The sequence below is a fragment of the Anomaloglossus baeobatrachus genome, chromosome 4 (assembly GCF_048569485.1).
Source record: "Anomaloglossus baeobatrachus isolate aAnoBae1 chromosome 4, aAnoBae1.hap1, whole genome shotgun sequence".
NCBI classification, from domain to species: Eukaryota; Metazoa; Chordata; class Amphibia; order Anura; family Aromobatidae; genus Anomaloglossus; species Anomaloglossus baeobatrachus.
In genome coordinates, this window is record NC_134356.1 from 655231045 (window position 1) to 655250647 (window position 19603).

General features: G+C 49.1%; 1 protein-coding gene across 2 annotated transcripts in view; it reads left to right on the forward strand.

The window, feature by feature from the left end:
• Window positions 1-7721, forward strand: part of LOC142304274 (intercellular adhesion molecule 5-like) — an 86473-nt gene extending 78752 nt beyond the window's left edge. For both annotated transcript variants that reach the window (XM_075346496.1, XM_075346495.1), the window contains one exon: window positions 7504-7721. In XM_075346496.1, coding sequence (XP_075202611.1) covers window positions 7504-7580 — 77 coding nt within the window. In that variant the 3' untranslated portion in view covers window positions 7581-7721. The remainder of the gene's footprint in view (window positions 1-7503) is intronic.
• The last annotated feature ends 11882 nt before the right edge of the window (window positions 7722-19603 follow it).

Consider the following 19603-nt stretch of genomic DNA (forward strand, 5'->3'; position numbering starts at 1 on the left):
CGTATGTTAAATCCCGCTGTCAGAGGTTGACAGCAGGATTTAACTAGTTAAGAGGCATGGGTGGATCTTTGATCCACCCATGCTTGTTAGCTGCACATGTCAGCTGATCAGATTAGCCAACGTGTGAGGGGAAACATGTGGGCTTGCTGCATGAGCATTAAAGGGACAGACAGGCCACGGTCGTGAAGAGCTTAAAGGGAATCTGGTCATAGGATCAACCCTCCTAATCTGTCCATATGGGCATGTAGGTTAAAAAAAGCGGAATACAATGAGACCTTGATATTTTTGATCCAATGTCTTATTCCAGAAAACTCCACGTTTTTTTTAATATGTAAATGAGTTGTTAGGATCTATGGGCTGGACATACAGTAGATCTCCCTGAGAATCAGCCTCCAGAGATTATTTTAAGGCCTAGCCAAGCATACGTATGACATATGTTTTTTTCTCAGCATCTATTATTCAACAATCATTTACAGGATCATAAATCATATAGAGAAATTGCGCAAACCAACATTGAAGCAATTATATACATTTTATTAACAAAGAATCATTAGTACAAATATGGTTGCAAGAAAACCGCTAGTTACTTTTCTCTCTGGAAAAATACTAGCGGTCGAAACGTGCGTAGGAGGTTTCCAGACAGGGTGTTCTTCTGCCTAGGTAATACTATGTCCTTAATCATTTAATGTGGGTATAACAAGTTTATTATATGGGTCCGTTTGTGCAACCTTAAATGGTCAATTGTGGCTTACTTTTGCCAGGATGGGGTTAAGGGTTTTATCCTTCATGTTGTTGATTCCTTTTAGGAGGAGCCCCGTCCTTTACTCTCTTCATTGACCCTGTCTACTCTGTGTGTTGCGTGATTCCTTCCATTGTATGGCCCCATTGCTTCACTTCATTGATCCATGATTGATTATTTGATATATGTAAAAAAATTCTCTACCCCTTGTGCAGCAGTCGCCCTCTGTTCCCACTCTCTAGCTGTTTTCTTGCAACCATATTTGTACTAATGATTCTTTGTTAATAAAATGTATATAATTGCTTCAATGTTGGTTTGCGCAATTTCTCTATATGATTTATGATATTTGGCGCTGACAGATAGGTCTGAATTTGGTTGTATCTGCTTCTGACCTATATTTCTAGCTATTTTGCTAATCATTTACAGGACCATTTACAGTGTTCTGTGCTACAGAATAGCAACTTATCAATAAAAAAACGGACGGCATATGGACGGTCCATGTGACATCTGTGCTTTCTCTCGCACCCTTTTACACGACCACACCCAGCATGCTGCGATTTTCTTTTCCTCAGGCCAAATACAACTGAAAAAAAAAAATTTCAGATCAGCACTACCTCATTGAATAACATTGGTGCGAGTGGAATCCGATTTTCATGGTTGGATTCCACTCGTATTTATACGCAAGTGTGAGGGAACTCTAAATGAAAGGTGGCATTACCAGTGTGAGACATGTAATTACTGACAGTCTGCTCTCCTGAGTTATGTGCCTCACACTGCCAACGCATCCTTTCATTTTTAGTAATCTTTAGTGGGAGATTCTCAGGGGGATCTATGTCCGGCCCTTAGATCTTAACCCTTACACAACCTGTGATGTATATTTAGGTGATAGGTCGTGTGTGTCTCTTGCTTTGAACCATCTTTACCTGCCCATGTTGGCTGATCTGATCAGCCATCATGTGCCTCTTAACAGCCGCTGGTGGATCGGACCTCACAGGCTTCCGTATCTGGGTGAAGCCATTATTTAGCCCGGGGTCGTCATGGAGACCACTCACACAATGCGATCTCATTGTGCAAATCAGAGTAGAGAGGGAGCCTGCTTCATCTATAAGCAGATCAATGCTGCTGTCAGTATTGATAGGGTTAAACGCCCGCCATCTGTGCTAGCACCAATCATGGACGTTACACCAGGGTGTCTGGTATGGCATATAGCTGACACCCACTGATGATTTAGCCAGCTCTCCTTGGGAGCCCTCGTCATCGTAGTGCCGCACCTCCCGGAGGACCAGACATGTACGGCGGATGTCGTGAAGGGATTAAACTTTTTTCCTACTTTTTTAGTTTCATTAGGAGACCTGAAGGCTGGTGGTTTATCATCCATCCTGGCATACACTACTAGGCCGATACCAATTGTAGACCTCAGAGGCTTTGTATGCTCCTCCATCACCACCTGGGCTGCCGACCATCCACAAATCCCAGGACAGTCCATAAAAATAGGGCACTAGTTTACCCTGTCCGTAAAAACACTAAAGCTTCCATAAGCATAAAACCCTAATACAATTTGTTCTTACTGTGATTATCATCATTTTACAGTGACTGCAGCTGATGTGGTCATATCAGAATCATGGGCTGTAGACACGGATCACTTATAATCATAATGATTTATTATGAGCTTCCAATGTGTCCATAAAAAGTATTGTCCATGATTTGTTGATAAGCCGTCCAGAAAAAATAAAAAGGCAAGTTTGCCACCCTGTCCACCATGATAATCTTTTTAATTTTACTACGCTCACCCCATATTTGCCTTCTTCTTCACTCTCAGGTGCTGCCACAATCAATATCCTGATGGAGCAGCCTCCAGGAGTGAAGAGGGGTGCAGGAATATGGAGAGCTTCATCTGGATTGGGATCATAGGGGATGTGGTCAGGGGTCTGTACAAAAGTGAATGTGATTGTCATGGGTGACAGTCAGTCATGGTGGTTTCTGGCAAAAGAAGGTCACAGTGTTTAGCTATGTAAAGTGCTCCCTGACTTTCCATTGTTCCTGCTGTCAGTAATCATTTAATCATTGGTATAGGTAATTTTCCAATTGGATTTTCTTTCCCCCCCCCCCTTTTGGACCCAGCAGGAGGTCCCCTTCCATGCAGCTGCTGATCATTAGTATTCTCTTGGTGCTTAAATACTTCCATCTTCCCTGGACTGGTGCTGGTGATATTATTCAGTTCATTCTAGCTCTGGTTGCAAGCAGATGGCTTTTTCTCATTTGTAGTATCATTGCTGAAGCTTTGCTGAACTCTTGCCTGAATCATCTGTGGATAAGTTCATGCTTTTTCACCCTGTGTGTTCTCCTTGTGTTTCCCTTTAGTGTTTAGTGGGGTTAATGAAGAGCTCATCCCACCCGTTCCCTATTTAGGGCCCAGCACTAGGGATATCTATGGTCATGTATCCGGCTCGGCGCATAGGTGTGGCACCTATATAGGATGGTGAGGGACCCCAGGAATCAGCTGTAGGTTTGGTCAGAGGTCACCATCTCGCCCTTCCGTACACGCAATGGTCCTGTTCGCTTACCTTTTGCTGCTCGCTTGGTACTTCTCCGTACCTAGCGTGACAGTGATCTGGAGTTTGGATTAAGGAGCGTTTTGGTTAGAGGTTTTTTATTAGGGATGGTCCAGTCTGGGGTCTTTATTGCGTGGATCAAATGTAAGTCATGTATTAAGGAGTATCTGCTTTTGAGACTGAATAATGGGTAACCCATAATTAATGTTCCCAAGGAGGTAAAAAAAAAAATGTGATACTCAGCGTTGCGTCACCGGTTTATCAACATCCACCTATGACATTACATGAGCATTGCAGTCAATCAGTGGCGCTGAGCATCTGCAGTGTCCAAATATCCTCCAAGCGGAAATCCGCTCAGGTCTGAGTAAATCTGTGTATTGAGGGGGTCTGAGTAGACTTTTATTTTTAATAGCCACTTGTAGTTATCTAGGGGTTCTGCAGTCTATATTTTTGATATCTTGGAGAGGGGCTTGTCTGGAGCTTAGATTATATTCAGCTCAATGACCTAGTATTAAATTGGTGGGTTGGGGCTTCTTTATTTAGGGGGACAGTGTCTGGTCTGTATTAGTTTAGTGTGTCCATATATATTTTGCAATGTGGTGAAAGGGTCTTATGTATTATTTTTGATCAGTGTGGTGCATGACCAAAAATGTTGCCCACTTTCTACACAATTTTTCAGACTCTTTATGATGAACCTTATCAAAAGATAGCAAGTAATATTTCAGTGTGTAATATGGCAGAGGGTATGTATCACAAAGGTGCTGTAAACCTGGACGTATGTTAAGGTATTTGATGTATGCTTGGTATTTTACCAAGAGGCTTCTAAGGGGGTTCTATGGACAGGTTTTATGGATAGCTGGAGACACAGGTGGATCTGGCTATCCCATACCTTCACCCATGGATGTGTCTCATGTGTTAGGATGGAAACCTTGTTGTTTGGCACATTGTCAGTGTGTGGAGGCTGCTAGGCCTCCAGGGAGGAACCTCTGAGAGAGAGGTTGTGTGTACTGACAGGGATCAGTGAGTGGAAAGGGAGATACCTCCAGTGGAATACTTCTTAGGCCTCTGACACACATCCGTGCTGCCGGTACGTGTTTGGTACGTTTTTGCACGTACCTGCGGCACGGAGACACGTATACCAATGTTACCCTATGGTAACAGGCACACATACGTAAAACCACTCGGAACGTGTGTCCGTGTCGTTTGTACGTGTGTGCGTTTTTCCACATGCTCAACATGTCCGTTTTTCTCCGGCATCACGCAGTCATGGACCCGCTAAAGTCAATGGGTCCATGTCTTCACGTATGTGACACATAGCATGTCCGTGTTCTACCCGTACCGTTCGTGTGCGTTTTTTTGGTGAATTCTGGATGCGATGTCGGTCAATCTCCCTCTGTCGGTCGGTCGGTATCTTTCGCTGTCAGATGGTCGCTCTGTCTGTCTGTCCCTCTCTCTGTCCGTCAGTCGGTCTCTCCCCCTCTCGCATACTCACCGATCCCCGATCACGGGCGCAGTACTGCACAGCTGTGAAAAACCTCCGGCGGCTTTTACTTTTTTGAAACTGCCGGCCGCTCATTATTCAATCTTGTATTCACTGCTTCCTCCACCCACCGGCGCCTATGATTGGTTGTAGTCAGACACGCCCCCCACGCTGAGTGACAGCTGTCTCAATGCAACCAATCACAGCCGCCGGCGGGTCTATATCATGCAGTAAAATAAATAAATAAATAAACAACGACGTGCGCCCCCCCCCAAATTTGATACCAGCCAGGGTAAAGCCACACGGCTGAAGGCTGGTATTCTCAGGATGGGGGGCTCCATGTTATGGGGAGCCACCCAGCCTAACAATATCAGACAGCAGCCGCCCAGAATTGCCGCATCCATTAGATGAGACATTTCAGGGACTCTACCCAGCTCATCTCGAATGCCCTGGTACGGTGGCAATCGAGGTAATAAGGGGTTAATCATGACAGGCATCTCCCTGAGATACCTTCCATGATTAACCTGTAAAGCCTGCTTTAAACGAGACAATAGATTGTGCGATAGCACAATCGATCGTACCCGCCCCCGACGTTTTTGCGTCACAGGCAATTAGTTGCCCATGGCACACAAACTCGTTTAACCCCCGTCACACGTATTTACCTTCCGGACGACCTCGCTGTGGGCGACGAACGTCCACTTCCTGGAGTGGGCGGGACGTTCGGCGTCACAGTGACGTCACACGGCAGGCGGCCAATAGAAGCGGAGGGGCGGAGATGAGCGGGATGTAAACATCCCGCCCACCTCCTTCCTTCCATTAAGCCGTCGGGTGCCGCGGGAGGCAGGTAAAGCTGTTGTTCATCGTTCCCGTGGTGTCACACGGAGCAACATGTGATGCCACGGAAACGATGAACTACCGCCGCCATTTTAATTAAACAATTATATGAAACCTAGCGACGAGTACACGACTCACGATTTGTGAGTGATACTGCGTCGCTAGGAGGTGTCACACGAGACGACGTCGTGCGGTATGCCGGATGTGCGTCACGAAAACCGTGACACCACGATATATCGCACAATCTATCGTCTCGTGTAAAGCCCGCTTAAGTTAAAGAAATTAAACACACACATTCAAAAAATCCTTTATTTGGAATAATACACAAAACCAAACAACCTCTTTCACCACTTTATTAAGCCACAAATACCCATCCAGGTCCGGCGTAATCCACGGAGGTCCCACGACGCTCTTAGCTCTGCTACATGAAGGTGACAGGAGCGGCCACATAACATGACCGCTCTCTGTCAGCTCCACGTAGCAAGTGAGGTGAGCCACGCAATCAGCGATGACGTCACTCAGGTTACTCGCGGCCACCGCTGGATCCTCCAACTGTGACAGCAAGTCGCCCAAGTGACAGAAGTGAGCTGAGCGATCTGCAAAAAAATTACAGGTGAGTTGTGGTCTCAGGTGGAGGACTCCAGCTAGCCGCGGGTAGCCTGAGTGACAGCAGCGATAATCACGCCGCTAACTTCAGTCACTCAGGGGATTATCAGTCACCGGTGAGTCCTTCACGGGTGACCACTAATCAGGACGCCACACACAGACAGAGCCGTGGTATGACAATTAAGTCGGTTGAAGTTCATCCGAGTTCATTCTCATCGCGCGTCTCTGTCTGTGTCGGCTGTCAGCCGGTATGTAGCAACGACATTTTGCCACACACACGGATCATTTCAAACAGACACCACACGGTCATTACACGTACGTATCTCACACATACACGGACATTCCACACGCACACATGGCGAGCATACGCCATCACACGGATGTCACACGTACCGGAGAAACGTCCATAAAAAACAGAACACGGACCCGAAAAACGGAACGTGAGACACGTACCTTTTTTTTGGGGAAGTGTGGCAGAGGCCTTAGGAGAAGTGGTCTAAAGATTGTTATAAGAAAAAAAATAGAAATTGCCAAATTAAAAAAAATAAATATGTGTACCAAAAAAAACAACAATTTTCTGATGATAGTTAATCTGTAAGAACCAGCTTAGGAAAAATGGAAAATTGCATGGTCCCATTTATATCAAGGTGTTGATAGATAATCTTTGTAATTCAAAGGATTTGAGGTAAGGGTTATTTTTTTTCTTTTATTTTTTTGTGATATGTGATGACTTAAAGTCATGTCTCAGATCAAAGTTTTCCCTTTCGACCACAGTAGAGTTTCTCATTCAGCCAGATCAGATCTCATACTTTGCACTGACGAGGGACAATCATCCCGAAACACCGTGTCTGCAACTTGAGGTTCTGATCTGGTATAAATCCTAGGTCATATGAAAAGGCTTGTTAAAGGGCCACTTTTGACTTCTAGGATTGCTACTTCCAATAGGTGGCGCTAGAGTTTGTCTCCTTCCTCCCTGAAGAGACAATTTGAATACTCCAGATCATGAAGCAGTTGGTAGCTTCCCTGCTGCTATTGATTATATGCTTCTCCCAGAATGAAAAGAACATAAAATCTGTGACTTGCCCTAGTTCATGGCAGAAGTAAAATTTGGAATTTTCTCCAAAATTTGCTTACCTAAATTTTATATATTTTTTTTCAACTTTTAAGAAAAAAAAACAAAACTAGGCAATGTCTACCATATGGTTAGGATCAGCAATGACTGGAATCCCCCTTTAAGGACATTTATATAATTTCGCTGATGCTCTTATGTAAACTTTGTTTCTCTGTTTCAGAAAAGCGCAACTCCGGACACAGAGTGGGAATGAGCGTCAGCACCGTCCTCGCTCTTCTGATGTTCTGCTTGTTATGAAGATTTCCTCCTCGTCTACATCAACATTCGGAGAACTATCAGTTTTCCTTCTTGTTCATCAATTTCAAATTTCAGAAATTTAATGAATTCAATTTTAGAGGTCGATTGGTATTTGAGAAAATAAAAACATTTTCCAGAAAATGTATTGAATGGTTGTTTCACAGGTTTGGATCACAATATTATGTAAATGTTAATTCTTATAAATACCTGTCACCAGGTCTTTATGCCCCAAACTAATGGTGCTGTGATGCTGATTATATCCATACTTTTATTTTAGAAATCTGGGTTTACGTTTAGGAGAAATGTATTGTTTAATTGTTATGCAAATGAGTTAAAAGTACCTCAGGGGTGGGCACTGCCCTTACAGTTAGCTGCCTCTGCTCCCCGCCCACCACCTGTCTCCGGTTAGTGATTGACAGCTCACTCTTCTTTCTATGATCTGCCTTTACTGTTCGAGATCTAGTGCAGGTGCCAACATTCCCTGGGGAACCATATACACAGTAAGATCCTGGTGAAGATTTTTGCGATCTGTATAGTTTCCAGATATTGACTGTTTTCTTCACTCCTACTGCTCGTTCTTGCGCTGTTTGTCCTAGTGAAGAGGACAGTCAATGTCTGGCATGTGTTTAAACTATGGACTTCAATAAAGCCAAATTTCACACATAGAAATATCCCTGTCATACAGAACACTCAGCAACATGGAGGTGTAAGGGAGTAAGAGCAGCAGAAGAAGCATTAAAGCAAACATCTGGCAGTGTTGGTGGGAGAACTTCGCCATCTGCTGGTCAATGGAGGCAGCAGGAACTAAACACTAAAATGTGTGTTTACTCGAGGGAAAAATTTAGAAGAGACGCCGGGTTAGGTGATAGTTGTGTTGCAGTTGCAAAATATAAAAGGCTTGTCTGGGTCAAATAGGGGTGGAGTTGGCACCAGAATCGGTACCAGAAATGTCGTGTGGCAACAAAGCGGGCTTCCAGCTATCCTTTCCAAAGAAGGGTCTGGGAGTGGTTGGATCCCGCAGAAGACCTGAGTTATAATGGAGCGGAGAGGAAGATCGGTGACCTGAGCTGAGAGGAAGATCCATGACCTGAGTTGACAAGATCGGTAACCCGAGCTAAGTAGAAAACCTGACAAACACCAGTAGAAAACCCTGACCAGCGCTATTAGAAGACCATGGCCAGTGCCACTAAAAGACCCTGACCAGCGACAATATAAGGCAATGACTAGTGCCATTGAAGGTCATGACAAGCACCAGTAAAAGACAATGACCATCGCCAGTAGAAGACCATGACCAGTGACCGTAAAAGTCCATGACCAGTAGAAGACTGTGGCCAGAGCTGAGGCAGTTCCAGGAGATGATCTAGTTGTAACAGATGACCATTCATGTGGGTCGTTGCTTTGCAGCACAGACATACAGTACTGGGAGGGGACTGGGACACGCTTTATGGAGCGAAGGCGGTCAGCAAGTTGCGTGAAAGAAACCACCCCAGAATTGGATATGTGGCCTAGCGGGCAGTGACATACCCCTTGTTAGGGTCTGTGTAATATTTAATGATATTCGGTTAGTCAGTAGACGAGTAGAGTGATATGGACACTTCCCTGACAGAGTGACTGTGGTTCTAACACCGTTAACAGCACTAGTTATTTAGTGATCTAAATGAGAAAGTGTAAATAATGTTGCATTTATACTCTGTATATCTTTGGTGATGGATTTCCTATTGTGTACATCATCTGTGCCATTCTTAACGAGTACTGTCTCCAAGCATTACTTCCCGGTTGTAATAAAATAAACAACTGTTGCGTTACCACCGAGTCTCCCCTATAAGCGCCGTTGCATCCCTGGGACCTATTCACAGTGGCTCTGCAGTGTATATTGCTGCATAAAACAGCACACTGGAACAAGGGCCACAAGGTGGCAGCATAATAATACATCAGGCACTCAGTAGGCTCGTCTTGTGCAGAACTCTACAGATTTGTCCTTCCATAACTTTCTAAGGGTATGTATCATCAAAAAATAAATAAGAAAATACCAAATAGTGTAAATCATGTTGTTGTGTTTTTATATATATATATATATATATATATATTTTTTTTTTATTTATTTATTTTTATTTTTTTTATTTTATTTTTATTTTTATTTTTTTTTTCCTTCAGGCATAATATATTAAAAACAACACATATGCATGGTCACAATGTACAGAGTCTGACCCTATCTTTTGTCTTGAAGCATTTAATAAGTGTTTACACAGGTAATTGATGAAGGAGGAGGAGGTGACCTGTGGCATTGCCTATCGTAATTGGTAAACCTGTGTTATCAGCTTTGTCTACAGGTGTTACCTGTTTTTTAAATCCTGCCTCTGCTGATAAGGAGCCTGCTGAAAACTAGTCCCAGTGGCCAGTGTAAAAATTGAAGGATTACTACTGTTTTTTTTTTCTTTTAATAAAGATCATGATCCTTTATGATTTCCTTCATAAGAATCATAAAGATCGTTATGAAGGAAAAAAAAACTGCCAAAATAAAAAAAAAATGCATGTGACACAAAAACTTAATATAACAATAGGCCATTATCTGATACATTGCTATGAAAAAACTTGCTTAGAAAAAACTTGTAAAGATTTTACGATACTCTGTTGGGAGATGTTAATGTTTTATGTATCTATACGTCTCCTGACAATGGTTGTGACAAGAATTGTAGCCTGTAAATAGATGTCACAGTGATTTTGTTAGGCTTTATGAATGTAAGAAATGTAAGAAAGGAGACATCTATTGATATTTATACCATAAGGTTGTCTTCCTTAGCTGCACAACAGAAGGTTAAGGGGCTGTCTGGGATTTAGATATTGATAGGTCATCAATATCAGATCGTAGAGATCCAACAACTCCTACCACTAAGCTGATCTCTGGAGTCATAGTCATCAGAAATTCTGTGTTCGGAGCCGGAAAATCACAGCTCCATACACTGTGTATTGGCTGTCCTCTGGAACTGCAGATCAGTACTTATTCAACTGAATGTTATCTGAGCTGCACTACCTGAGAATGGTCACTAAACACTACACAGCTGTTAGGGTCAGCAAGGAGTGGCGAGCATCCAGGAGTGGACCCACTGGGCCGTACACCAGAATCCCCTGGAGGAGCTAACCTCGACCAACCCCTAAATAGGGACTGTCAGGAGCAGCCCCAGGGAGCCTATATGCACGACTGCCAGGACCAGTGGTATCACAGACATGGCAACAGGACTTGGTATCCTGGACATGGCAGGACGGAGGTGGTGACTCAGACATAGCAGCACAGAAGTGGTGGTAACTCAGACGTAGGAGCACGGATGTGGTGGTAGTAGCAAGCTCTAGGAAAAGACACAGAGTAGCGGGTACAGGTAACTAGTAATAGTGCACATGACACAGGACTAGACTCAGTGACGGGTAAGGGACCTGAAAAATAGCAACGGACTACGGATAGGCAACATTGCTCAGGCAGCTCCCCTAAGGGGAGGGTGCCTTAAATATGTTCAGGGTGATTGCTGACTTCAAGGGTCACTTCGGAGTAATAGGACGCCATTTAAGAAAGGGGGCATGGCCATGCACGCACCCTTTGGGCACTCCCAGATGACCTGCGTGTGGCCTGGAAGTAGGAGGAGGCTGCGACAGGCTCCGAGACAGGAACGGGGCGCATGGGCCTGTAAGGGGTGGGCAGACCCCTTACAAGGAAGCACAGGTTTTCTCTGAAGTGGTTAATGCTGTCCCCATAGAAACTGTAGAGGAGGGAGGAGGAGCCGGCAGCTTAGGGAGAAAGGAAGTGTGTGCTAAAGGCAGTTGTGTCCGGGACCGGAGAGAAGAAACAGCCAGGGGCAGAGTGTGGAGCTGAGTGGGCAGAAAGGAAGAAAGAAAGAAGGGAGCTGGAAGAACAGGGAAGCCAGAGAGAAAAGGAGCGGGCGGAACCTCATAGTGCGAAGCAGTCCCGGTGTGGGTCCGGGCTGTGGGTAGCCATAAGTGGGAGCCAGGTGAAGTAGAGTAGCCGGGCACATCCCCACTGGAGGAGACGTCAGGGCAGGCTTTCCCCAGCTAAGAAAAGAACGTGAAGTCATCTGTAACTGCCGGTTTTTGGAAAGAGTTGTGAAATAAAGAATGTCTTTTATTTGCATCGAACCATGCCTGGAGAGTGTTTATACGTCGGACGACATCTGCACCACCACACTCTGCCCCACCAAGACATCTCCCGTCCCGATAGTGACGGCGGAGCCAGGGGTAAGCCTGACAGAAGGGGCCACGACTACAAGCCCAGGGGCGCCCCTGGCACCCCGTTACATGTGGCGTAGTCGGCAGGATGCGAATTCCATGCCTGGGACCCAAGAAGCCGGAGATCAAGTGGTGCCTAGGGCACAGGATCCGGACTATTGGAGAAGATTCCCAGTCCCATGGTGGGAAGAAGAAGCAGTGCCTGCAGCGTTGGACCGGGCACAAGATGGCGGCAAGATGGCCGTTGTCTGTGAAGACACAGAAAGCGCGCGCAGAATTGGCGCCAAAAGAAGAGCCTGGGGCTGGCCGGTGCCGAAAAAGAAGTTCGGAGTACTCCGCCCAAAGAGGGGAGGTGCCGGTCCCAGGGCACGAAGGAAGATATGTGAAGTGGGCGGTGTTCCAGAGAAAAAGAAGAACCGCCGCGTAGGGGTCGACCTGATGTGTGAGACTGGGGGTGGAGTATACCCAAGAGCGGGAAAAGTAAGCCCGCCTCCACTTCCTCCAGCATCTCCACTGACCCCGACGCCATTACCAGAAACGCTGACTCCGAGCAAGATGGAGACTCCAGGAAGACAGCAAGCTGCGGTAGCCGCACTAGTAGCGACTAGCCTGGGCAGAGGACGCCCGAAGCAGACTGCGGCTGCGGAAGGACCCACCCTTATCCTACCGGCTGTGCCAGGAGGACCGGAGCGGCCCACTACACAAGAGGCCGCACAGTGGCAACAGGAAATCGAGTGGGAGGAATGCCAATACCGGCGGCAGTCGCAGCAAAGACCGGTGCTAGCTGAACTCTCCCACCCGAGACGTTGGAGCAACCCGCCAACTACGAGCCCTTCCGGAGGCTGCGCCGGTTGCCCGGACAGTCCCTGTCGGAGTACGTGCAGGCCCAACGAGCCGAATGGCAACGTGCATATCATCCGGAGTGACTTTTCAAGACCGGAAGATGGCGGGCCTGTTTTTGTTCAACACCGACGTTGTTTTGAGCCGGAAGAAGGTGTGTTGTTTGTAACCGTTCAAGTTGCTGAGCCCGGAAGAGAGCCTGATGCTGGACTGAGCCAGGGGCTCCCTCCGCGTCGTTAAGAAGATTTTTGCCGAGTTGTGTTCCTGCCAGCTAACGTCTAAGACCGGGAGTGCTGCAAAAGCCTCCGGGCAGAAACTCCACTAAGACCGGGAGTGCCTGCCGACGGCCTCCGGGCACGACTAAGACCGGGAGCTTCCAGGAGGAACTCCGGGCGCTGGACTGGTGTGCCCTTGCGGGTGCCCTCAGGTGAACATGTTCGCAGTTTCATTAAAATGACTTTGTTTCGTTTTAAAATGTGATTTTAGATTTGTGCCTTGCCGGGAGGCTTAGGCTTAAAGAGGGGAGGTATGTAAGGGGTGGGCAGACCCCTTACAAGGAAGCACAGGTTTTCTCTGAAGTGGTTAATGCTGTCCCCATAGAAACTGTAGAGGAGGGAGGAGGAGCCGGCAGCTTAGGGAGAAAGGAAGTGTGTGCTAAAGGCAGTTGTGTCCGGGACGGGAGAGAAGAAACAGCCAGGGGCAGAGTGTGGAGCTGAGTGGGCAGAAAGGAAGAAAGAAAGAAGGGAGCTGGAAGAACAGGGAAGCCGGAGAGAAAAGGAGCGGGCGGAACCTCATAGTGCGAAGCAGTCCCGGTGTGGGTCCGGGCTGTGGGTAGCCATAAGTGGGAGCCAGGTGAAGTAGAGTAGCCGGGCACATCTCCACTGGAGGAGACGTCAGGGCAGGCTTTCCCCAGCTAAGAAAAGAACGTGAAGTCATCTGTAACTGCCGGTTTTTGGAAAGAGTTGTGAAATAAAGAATGTCTTTTAGGGTATGTGCGCACGTTGCTTTTTACCTGCTTTTTACCTGCTTTTTTGCTGCTTTTTCTTCTGCGCTGTTTAATGCCAAAATGGATGTGTTCTTCTATTCAAGCAAAGTCTATGGGAATTTGGGTTTCTTGTTCACACTATGTTGTTTAAAATGCTGCCTTTTTGTGGCAGAACTTTGGTCAAAAACTCAGCTTTGCAGTGCAAAACCCAAATGGCAAAAACAATTGACATGTTGCTTCTTTGAAAAGCTGAGTTTTTGACCAAAGTTCTGCCACAAAAAGGCAGCATTTTGAACAACATAGTGTGAACAAGAAACCCAAATTCCCATAGACTTTGCTTGAATAGAAGAACACATCCATTTTGGCATTAAACAGCGCAGAAGAAAAAGCAGCAAAAAAGCAGGTAAAAAGCAACATGCGCACATACCCTTATTTGCATCGAACCATGCCTGGAGAGTGTTTATACGTCGGACGACATCTGCACCACCACACTCTGCCCCACCAAGACATCTCCCGTCCCGATAGTGACGGCGGAGCCAGGGGTAAGCCTGACAGAAGGGGCCACGACTACAAGCCCAGGGGCGCCCCTGGCACCCCGTTACAGGCCCACCAGTCAAGTGAGAAGAACGGTGTCCCCGTCAAGGCATGAGAGGAGGAGTGTGCTGGGGCACAGCGCCGGGATCAGGCGCTACAAAGGCGCTGTGGTGTTCCAGCTCTATAATCTGTATTTCTAGCAACCTTGGTTCGAGATGTTGGCTGATGAGTGGGATGCTCCTTTCATGATCTTATCTTGATGACCTTTTGTCTCCATATCTTAGTTCCGAATAATTCCTTCAAACTCATGAAAGCTCCATTCTTTGCTAAAAGGCATACCATAGCTTTACCTAATTTTGGGACATACAGAACACCTCCACTGTCAGTGCACCTCCACTTTCCTGCTGCATCACATGCATATAAAGTGGGGAGGTGGACTATGTGTGTATGACTATCCTACCCCTGAGATAGATGCATACACATCTCCTTTCTACAATTCCTGAAAGTGCAGAAAGCTTCCTACATCTACAGAGATGAGTGACTTCTTAATAGTGGAGTCTTCGCACAAAATCACAACTTTATGAATGTAGGAAAAAAATTCCAGATAAGCGGGTTGAGAAGGTGCAGGAATGCCGCTCCCAGGTCTGGGCTTGGTAATCGTGAACTAAAGATCCATAACTGGGCAGGAATAGGATGAATCGCACTGACTCCTCCTGGTGGAATGTCCTCGCTGGCCTAAAGCCATCATTTCTCTTTCCTTTCCACAGAGATGTGAGAAACATGCAAAAAACTGTAACACAGAAAATTACAGAACATCGAAACTGAAGCAGAGTTCAAATCGAGAATCTTGGTAGTTTTATTCTATCTCCATAAATATTTCTATAGCAAATCAACAAATATCTCCTGGACAACAGTTCTGATTCTGGCCAAGAAGAAGGCATGTTTTTCTTAGTATCCACACCCCCTTCATAAAGGACATCAAAGTAGTTATTAAAATGGTTCTCCTCTAGGGATGAGCGGTCCCATGGTAGTTTGGGAGCACCGAATTCAAAAATAGCAACAAAAAGAGGAGAAAAACTCCCCCAAAAATTTAATATACTCACAGCAAAAAAGAGGGCAACCAGTCCAGTCAGCCCAGGCCAACACATCTATTGCACCACAGGATGCAGACAAACCTCTCAACATGATGGACACTTCACAGGTGCAAGGTAAATTGCACACTAGTGGCGCGCATAGGACGCTGTTCAAACTTCTATAGTGTCCAGCCAGCAACCTATTACCACACCATTACTATTAAATTAGGCGGGTTACCCGGACACTACTCACTGCAGCACACAAGGGACAGAGACTCCACTATGCACGGCCTCATAGATCGATGAATTCAGCCAGACTTTAGTTAAAAGTTTGGTCGGCACCGGGGTGTTCCGCCCCCACGCCAGCAGCCGCCGCTGCTCGGATCTGGATCTACGGTACGGCTCGAGGGGTTCTCCGGACCCGGTGGTCGCGCGGACACTCCGAATAAAATGGGGACGTATTTGTACGGGATTAGTTGTAAGTTGTCTGTGATGCCACCCACGGTGTGTGGTGAGGTATGGCACCACCGCTGCGGTTATGGCAGACCCGGGGAGATGTGATGGCAGCTGGATGTTAACCCCTCCGTGGGTAGGGATGTTCCTAACTGGGGTGTAGGGTGTGGTGGTGTGATGACCTGTGACCCCTGGCTTGCCCAGGGCGTCACATTCCCCCTTAGCAAAATGCAGACCGTCCGCGGGCTGCCCGTCCAACACCGGTTTTATTTTCTTGAAAATATATAAAAAGGTAAACGGTAACATATAAATCATAACATCATCCCACAATGGGAGGCACATTTCTTAAACGTTGCAAAACGGTTTACGGTTACGGTCTCCGCGCTCTCCCACCCAAGCAACCTGGCCCTGATGCTGCCCCTAAAACCCAGGCAGCACCCCTTGACCCAAGTCCAGCACAAGTTACCCGAGCGGGATCTGTCCTTCCCCTCCAGAGGGTAGCCACCGGTCCCTGTGGTGGCTGGGCCCCAGCCTGCTCTGCTGAGGGCCCTCCCTCCAACCTGCCTCTCCGGAGGCGGCAATGCGGAAACGGTAATGGTAAAACAACTTATTTACAAGCCACTAACGTCTGTGGTTGCCCTGCAAGTTCATGGGCTTGTCCATTGGAGTTCCTATGCAACTTTTTCAAACGGTCCCCACGGGGACAACGGTGCCGGCAACGGCCGGTTTTCTCACAATCACGGTAGAATCAGGTGACTTTCACGGTAATCATTTTGCTTATCATTTTTAAACTTTCAAACAGGTGGTCCCAACGGGGACTGGACAACGGTGCTCCGCTGCCCTTACTCCTGATATCCGGCTTCATCCGAGGGAGGGGGTGCAGAACTCACTCGGCTCTCCTGGCTTCCCCTCAGTTTTGCATCTAGGGCGAACCACCCCCTCTCTCCACAGTGCCGGGTATACTGTACAATGTCACCCGGCATCAGATTACGGCCGGGGTGCTCCTCGGGCAGGTGGGCATTCACATCCCGCCGGGCTACAAACACTTCAGCCTCCAGGCCCGGTTCATATATAAACCCATAGCCCCGGCGGACATCAAACCGCCTCACCTGTCCTTCATACAGCGGGCCCCGGACACGGAATGCGGCCTGGCGGAGATTCTCCTTCTCCCTAATTGCTCGGGCCACCAGCTCGGCCTTCTTCCTCTCTCTCTCACCGATCTCCAGGCCCAGCGGTACCGGCTCCCTGTCCCAATACGGCGCTGCTGCGAGCTCCGGCGCACGGGTCGGCGTCTTGGCCTTAGGCGCCACCTTGCAGCGACAACCCGGCGCTACCTCAGCCGAGGTGTGGGGGATGGGCACAGGGGCTTTCAGCAGCTGGGCCTCCGGCTCGGAACGGTCCATCAGCTCCGGCTCGGGGATTTTCTCTGGAGACGCCTCCGGTACGGTTTTCGGAGCCTTCCAAGGCAGCACCTCCGGTCGACTACGGGCTCCTGCTGCAGGTCGGCCCGCCTGGGCGGGCATGCTGGGTAGTGCTACCGGTTGCGGTGGTAGCAGGCCTAGTGGCGGGGTCACGGCCTCTGAGACGGGTGGCGAGGGAGGCAGCGGGGGGAGAGGGCTTGGACCGGGTCCCGCAGCCGCGATGACTGGCCCTTCCAGGGCATCGGGGCGTGGGTCACTCACCCTCCCTTCCTCCGCCTCCTCCTCGCGTCTCCGCACGGCTGCTATAACGTCCGCCATGTCGGTCTCCCACTCCTCCATGAGGAGCTGCATCCTGACCTGCAGCCATTGGTAGAGCTGCGCGGTCCGGATCTCCACCCATGCCGCGGTTCCAGGCGCGGGGGCTACGGTGTCGCGGGACGGCATCCACATGCTGCTGGCGGCTTTTCCCAGGAACAAGATGTCTGCAGAGTCCTGGCGTCCCTGCTTTTATAGCTGCTCTCACATGCAGCTGTGTCGCCCTGGGCAAGCCAGGGGACACGGGTCACACACCACCACACCTTACATCCCAGGTAGGAACACCACAGCTAACCAAAAATCCTTGTTGCCTTCCTCCAGAGGCTGATGATGCACACCAGGGGGTGGGCCAGGCGGTTGGCTCCGCCCACCGAGGAGGTCACAGCTCTGGAGGCGGGAGAAACCAGGCAGTCAGCTTAGGGACGAGCTTGAGTAAACAACAGAGTCTAGCTAGGGGAGTGAAGGAGTAAACAGCTAAGTGAAAGTAGTGAAAGTAGAAAAGTGGAAAAGGAGGAAAGAAAGTGAGGTGACAAGAAGGAAGGAAAGCCTGAAGGGTCCAGCTTTGTGTAGGGCCAGGTCAGCAAGGTCAGCAACGGCGGTGACTGTCTGGAGGGGGACCGTTTGGAAGTTCCTGGAAGGACCCCGTTGGCTGTGTGCCCGGCGGTCTGGAGCAGTGTTCCGAAGGACAGTCAGCACCAGGGCAGGGGCCTCTCGGACCCCGGCAAGGCTAGGAGTCGCCAAATTTGCCGAATCCGTCAGTGAAGGGGACGTAGATCCCCCAACAACAAAGTCCCGGTTGAAGGCAACAGCCCAGCCAGTATAAAAGAGACACCGCCACCGCCAAGGCACCAGTTTCTTAGGGCCAGCGCCTGCGGTCAAAGAGTAGAGCTCCCTCGGTCCAGCTTGAAGCCGGGGAGCGGGTTACCGGTGGGGACCCATCGCAACCAACCAGTTCATCAAGGTGCAAGGAAAAGGGACATCACCGTCACCTACCAGGAGAGCAAGTGCAGCCGTCCGTGGGACCGTCTATCCAGCCGTTTGGTTTACCGTAAAAACTGTGTCACGTCTCAGGCTGAGTGAGTACCACAGTGCCGCAAGGCACAGCGCTGCCCCCGCGTCCCTGCGCCCACCAGGCCCTGCACCTCCCAAACCATCACCGGGCCCCGGGATCACCAACCCCTACCCACGGAGGGGCAACACAACACCTGGCTGCTCCGCATCACCATCCCCGGGAGCCCCGTATAGAGCAGCGGTGGTGAAATCACCACAACCGTGGGTGGCGTCACGGACAATAATCATCCCCACACCCAACAACCCCCTTTCACTCACGGGCGAGGAGAGCCGCTCGGGATCCGGCCCACCGCTCGAGCCACCACTGAGCAGCAGCCGCCGGACCCGAGCAGAAGGGGGTGAGCGCGGTGTGCTGACACCCTCCTCCCCGCCCGCGACAACTTGGCGTCACGAACAGGATCTTACCGCTCTGCCGTCTGGTAGAGGTGCGCCTTGTTACCGCCGGAGGTATCCGGCAGAAAAAATTTCAGAAGCCGCCATCTTTGGCGCGAAAAGTTCCCGCTCGAGCGTCTTCTCGACAGTAGAGGCGCGAAGGCCAAAACCCCGCCCCGAGAGAGGAGGGGCCGGAAAGAGCTAAGGGGGACGAAAACAAGATGTCTGCGCCCGACGGAGCCGCTGGAGGAGCGGTGGTCGCAGCCGCAGCGGCACCCGCGGATGGGAATGGGCCTGCCCCAGTCCCGGTTGTACCGGCGGGAGGTGCCGCGGCCCCCGCGCTCACTCAGGTCATGCCGTTCTCCTTGCCCTATGCGCCCGGAGCTGCCTGGCTACCGCAGTATGATGGGAAACCGGATGCCCTACAGGCCTTCCGGAAAAAGCTTAACCCGTTGCTAGAGCTGTACCCCCTGACTGATAAGCAACGTGCAGCGATAGTGCTAGGCCAGCTAACCGGTGCGGCGGAGCAGGAAGCGGAGACCTGGGCCGAGGGGGACCGGCTCTCTGTAGCCACCATCTTTGAGAAGCTACAGACTGCCTTCGAGACCCGGACTGAAGCTGAGCTGAGGATGCAGTTTTACCAGTGCCGGCAACGAGCTGGGGATAGCATTCGGGACTATGCTCTACGTCTGCAGACCGCCCTCCGCACGCTGAAGCGGGTGAACT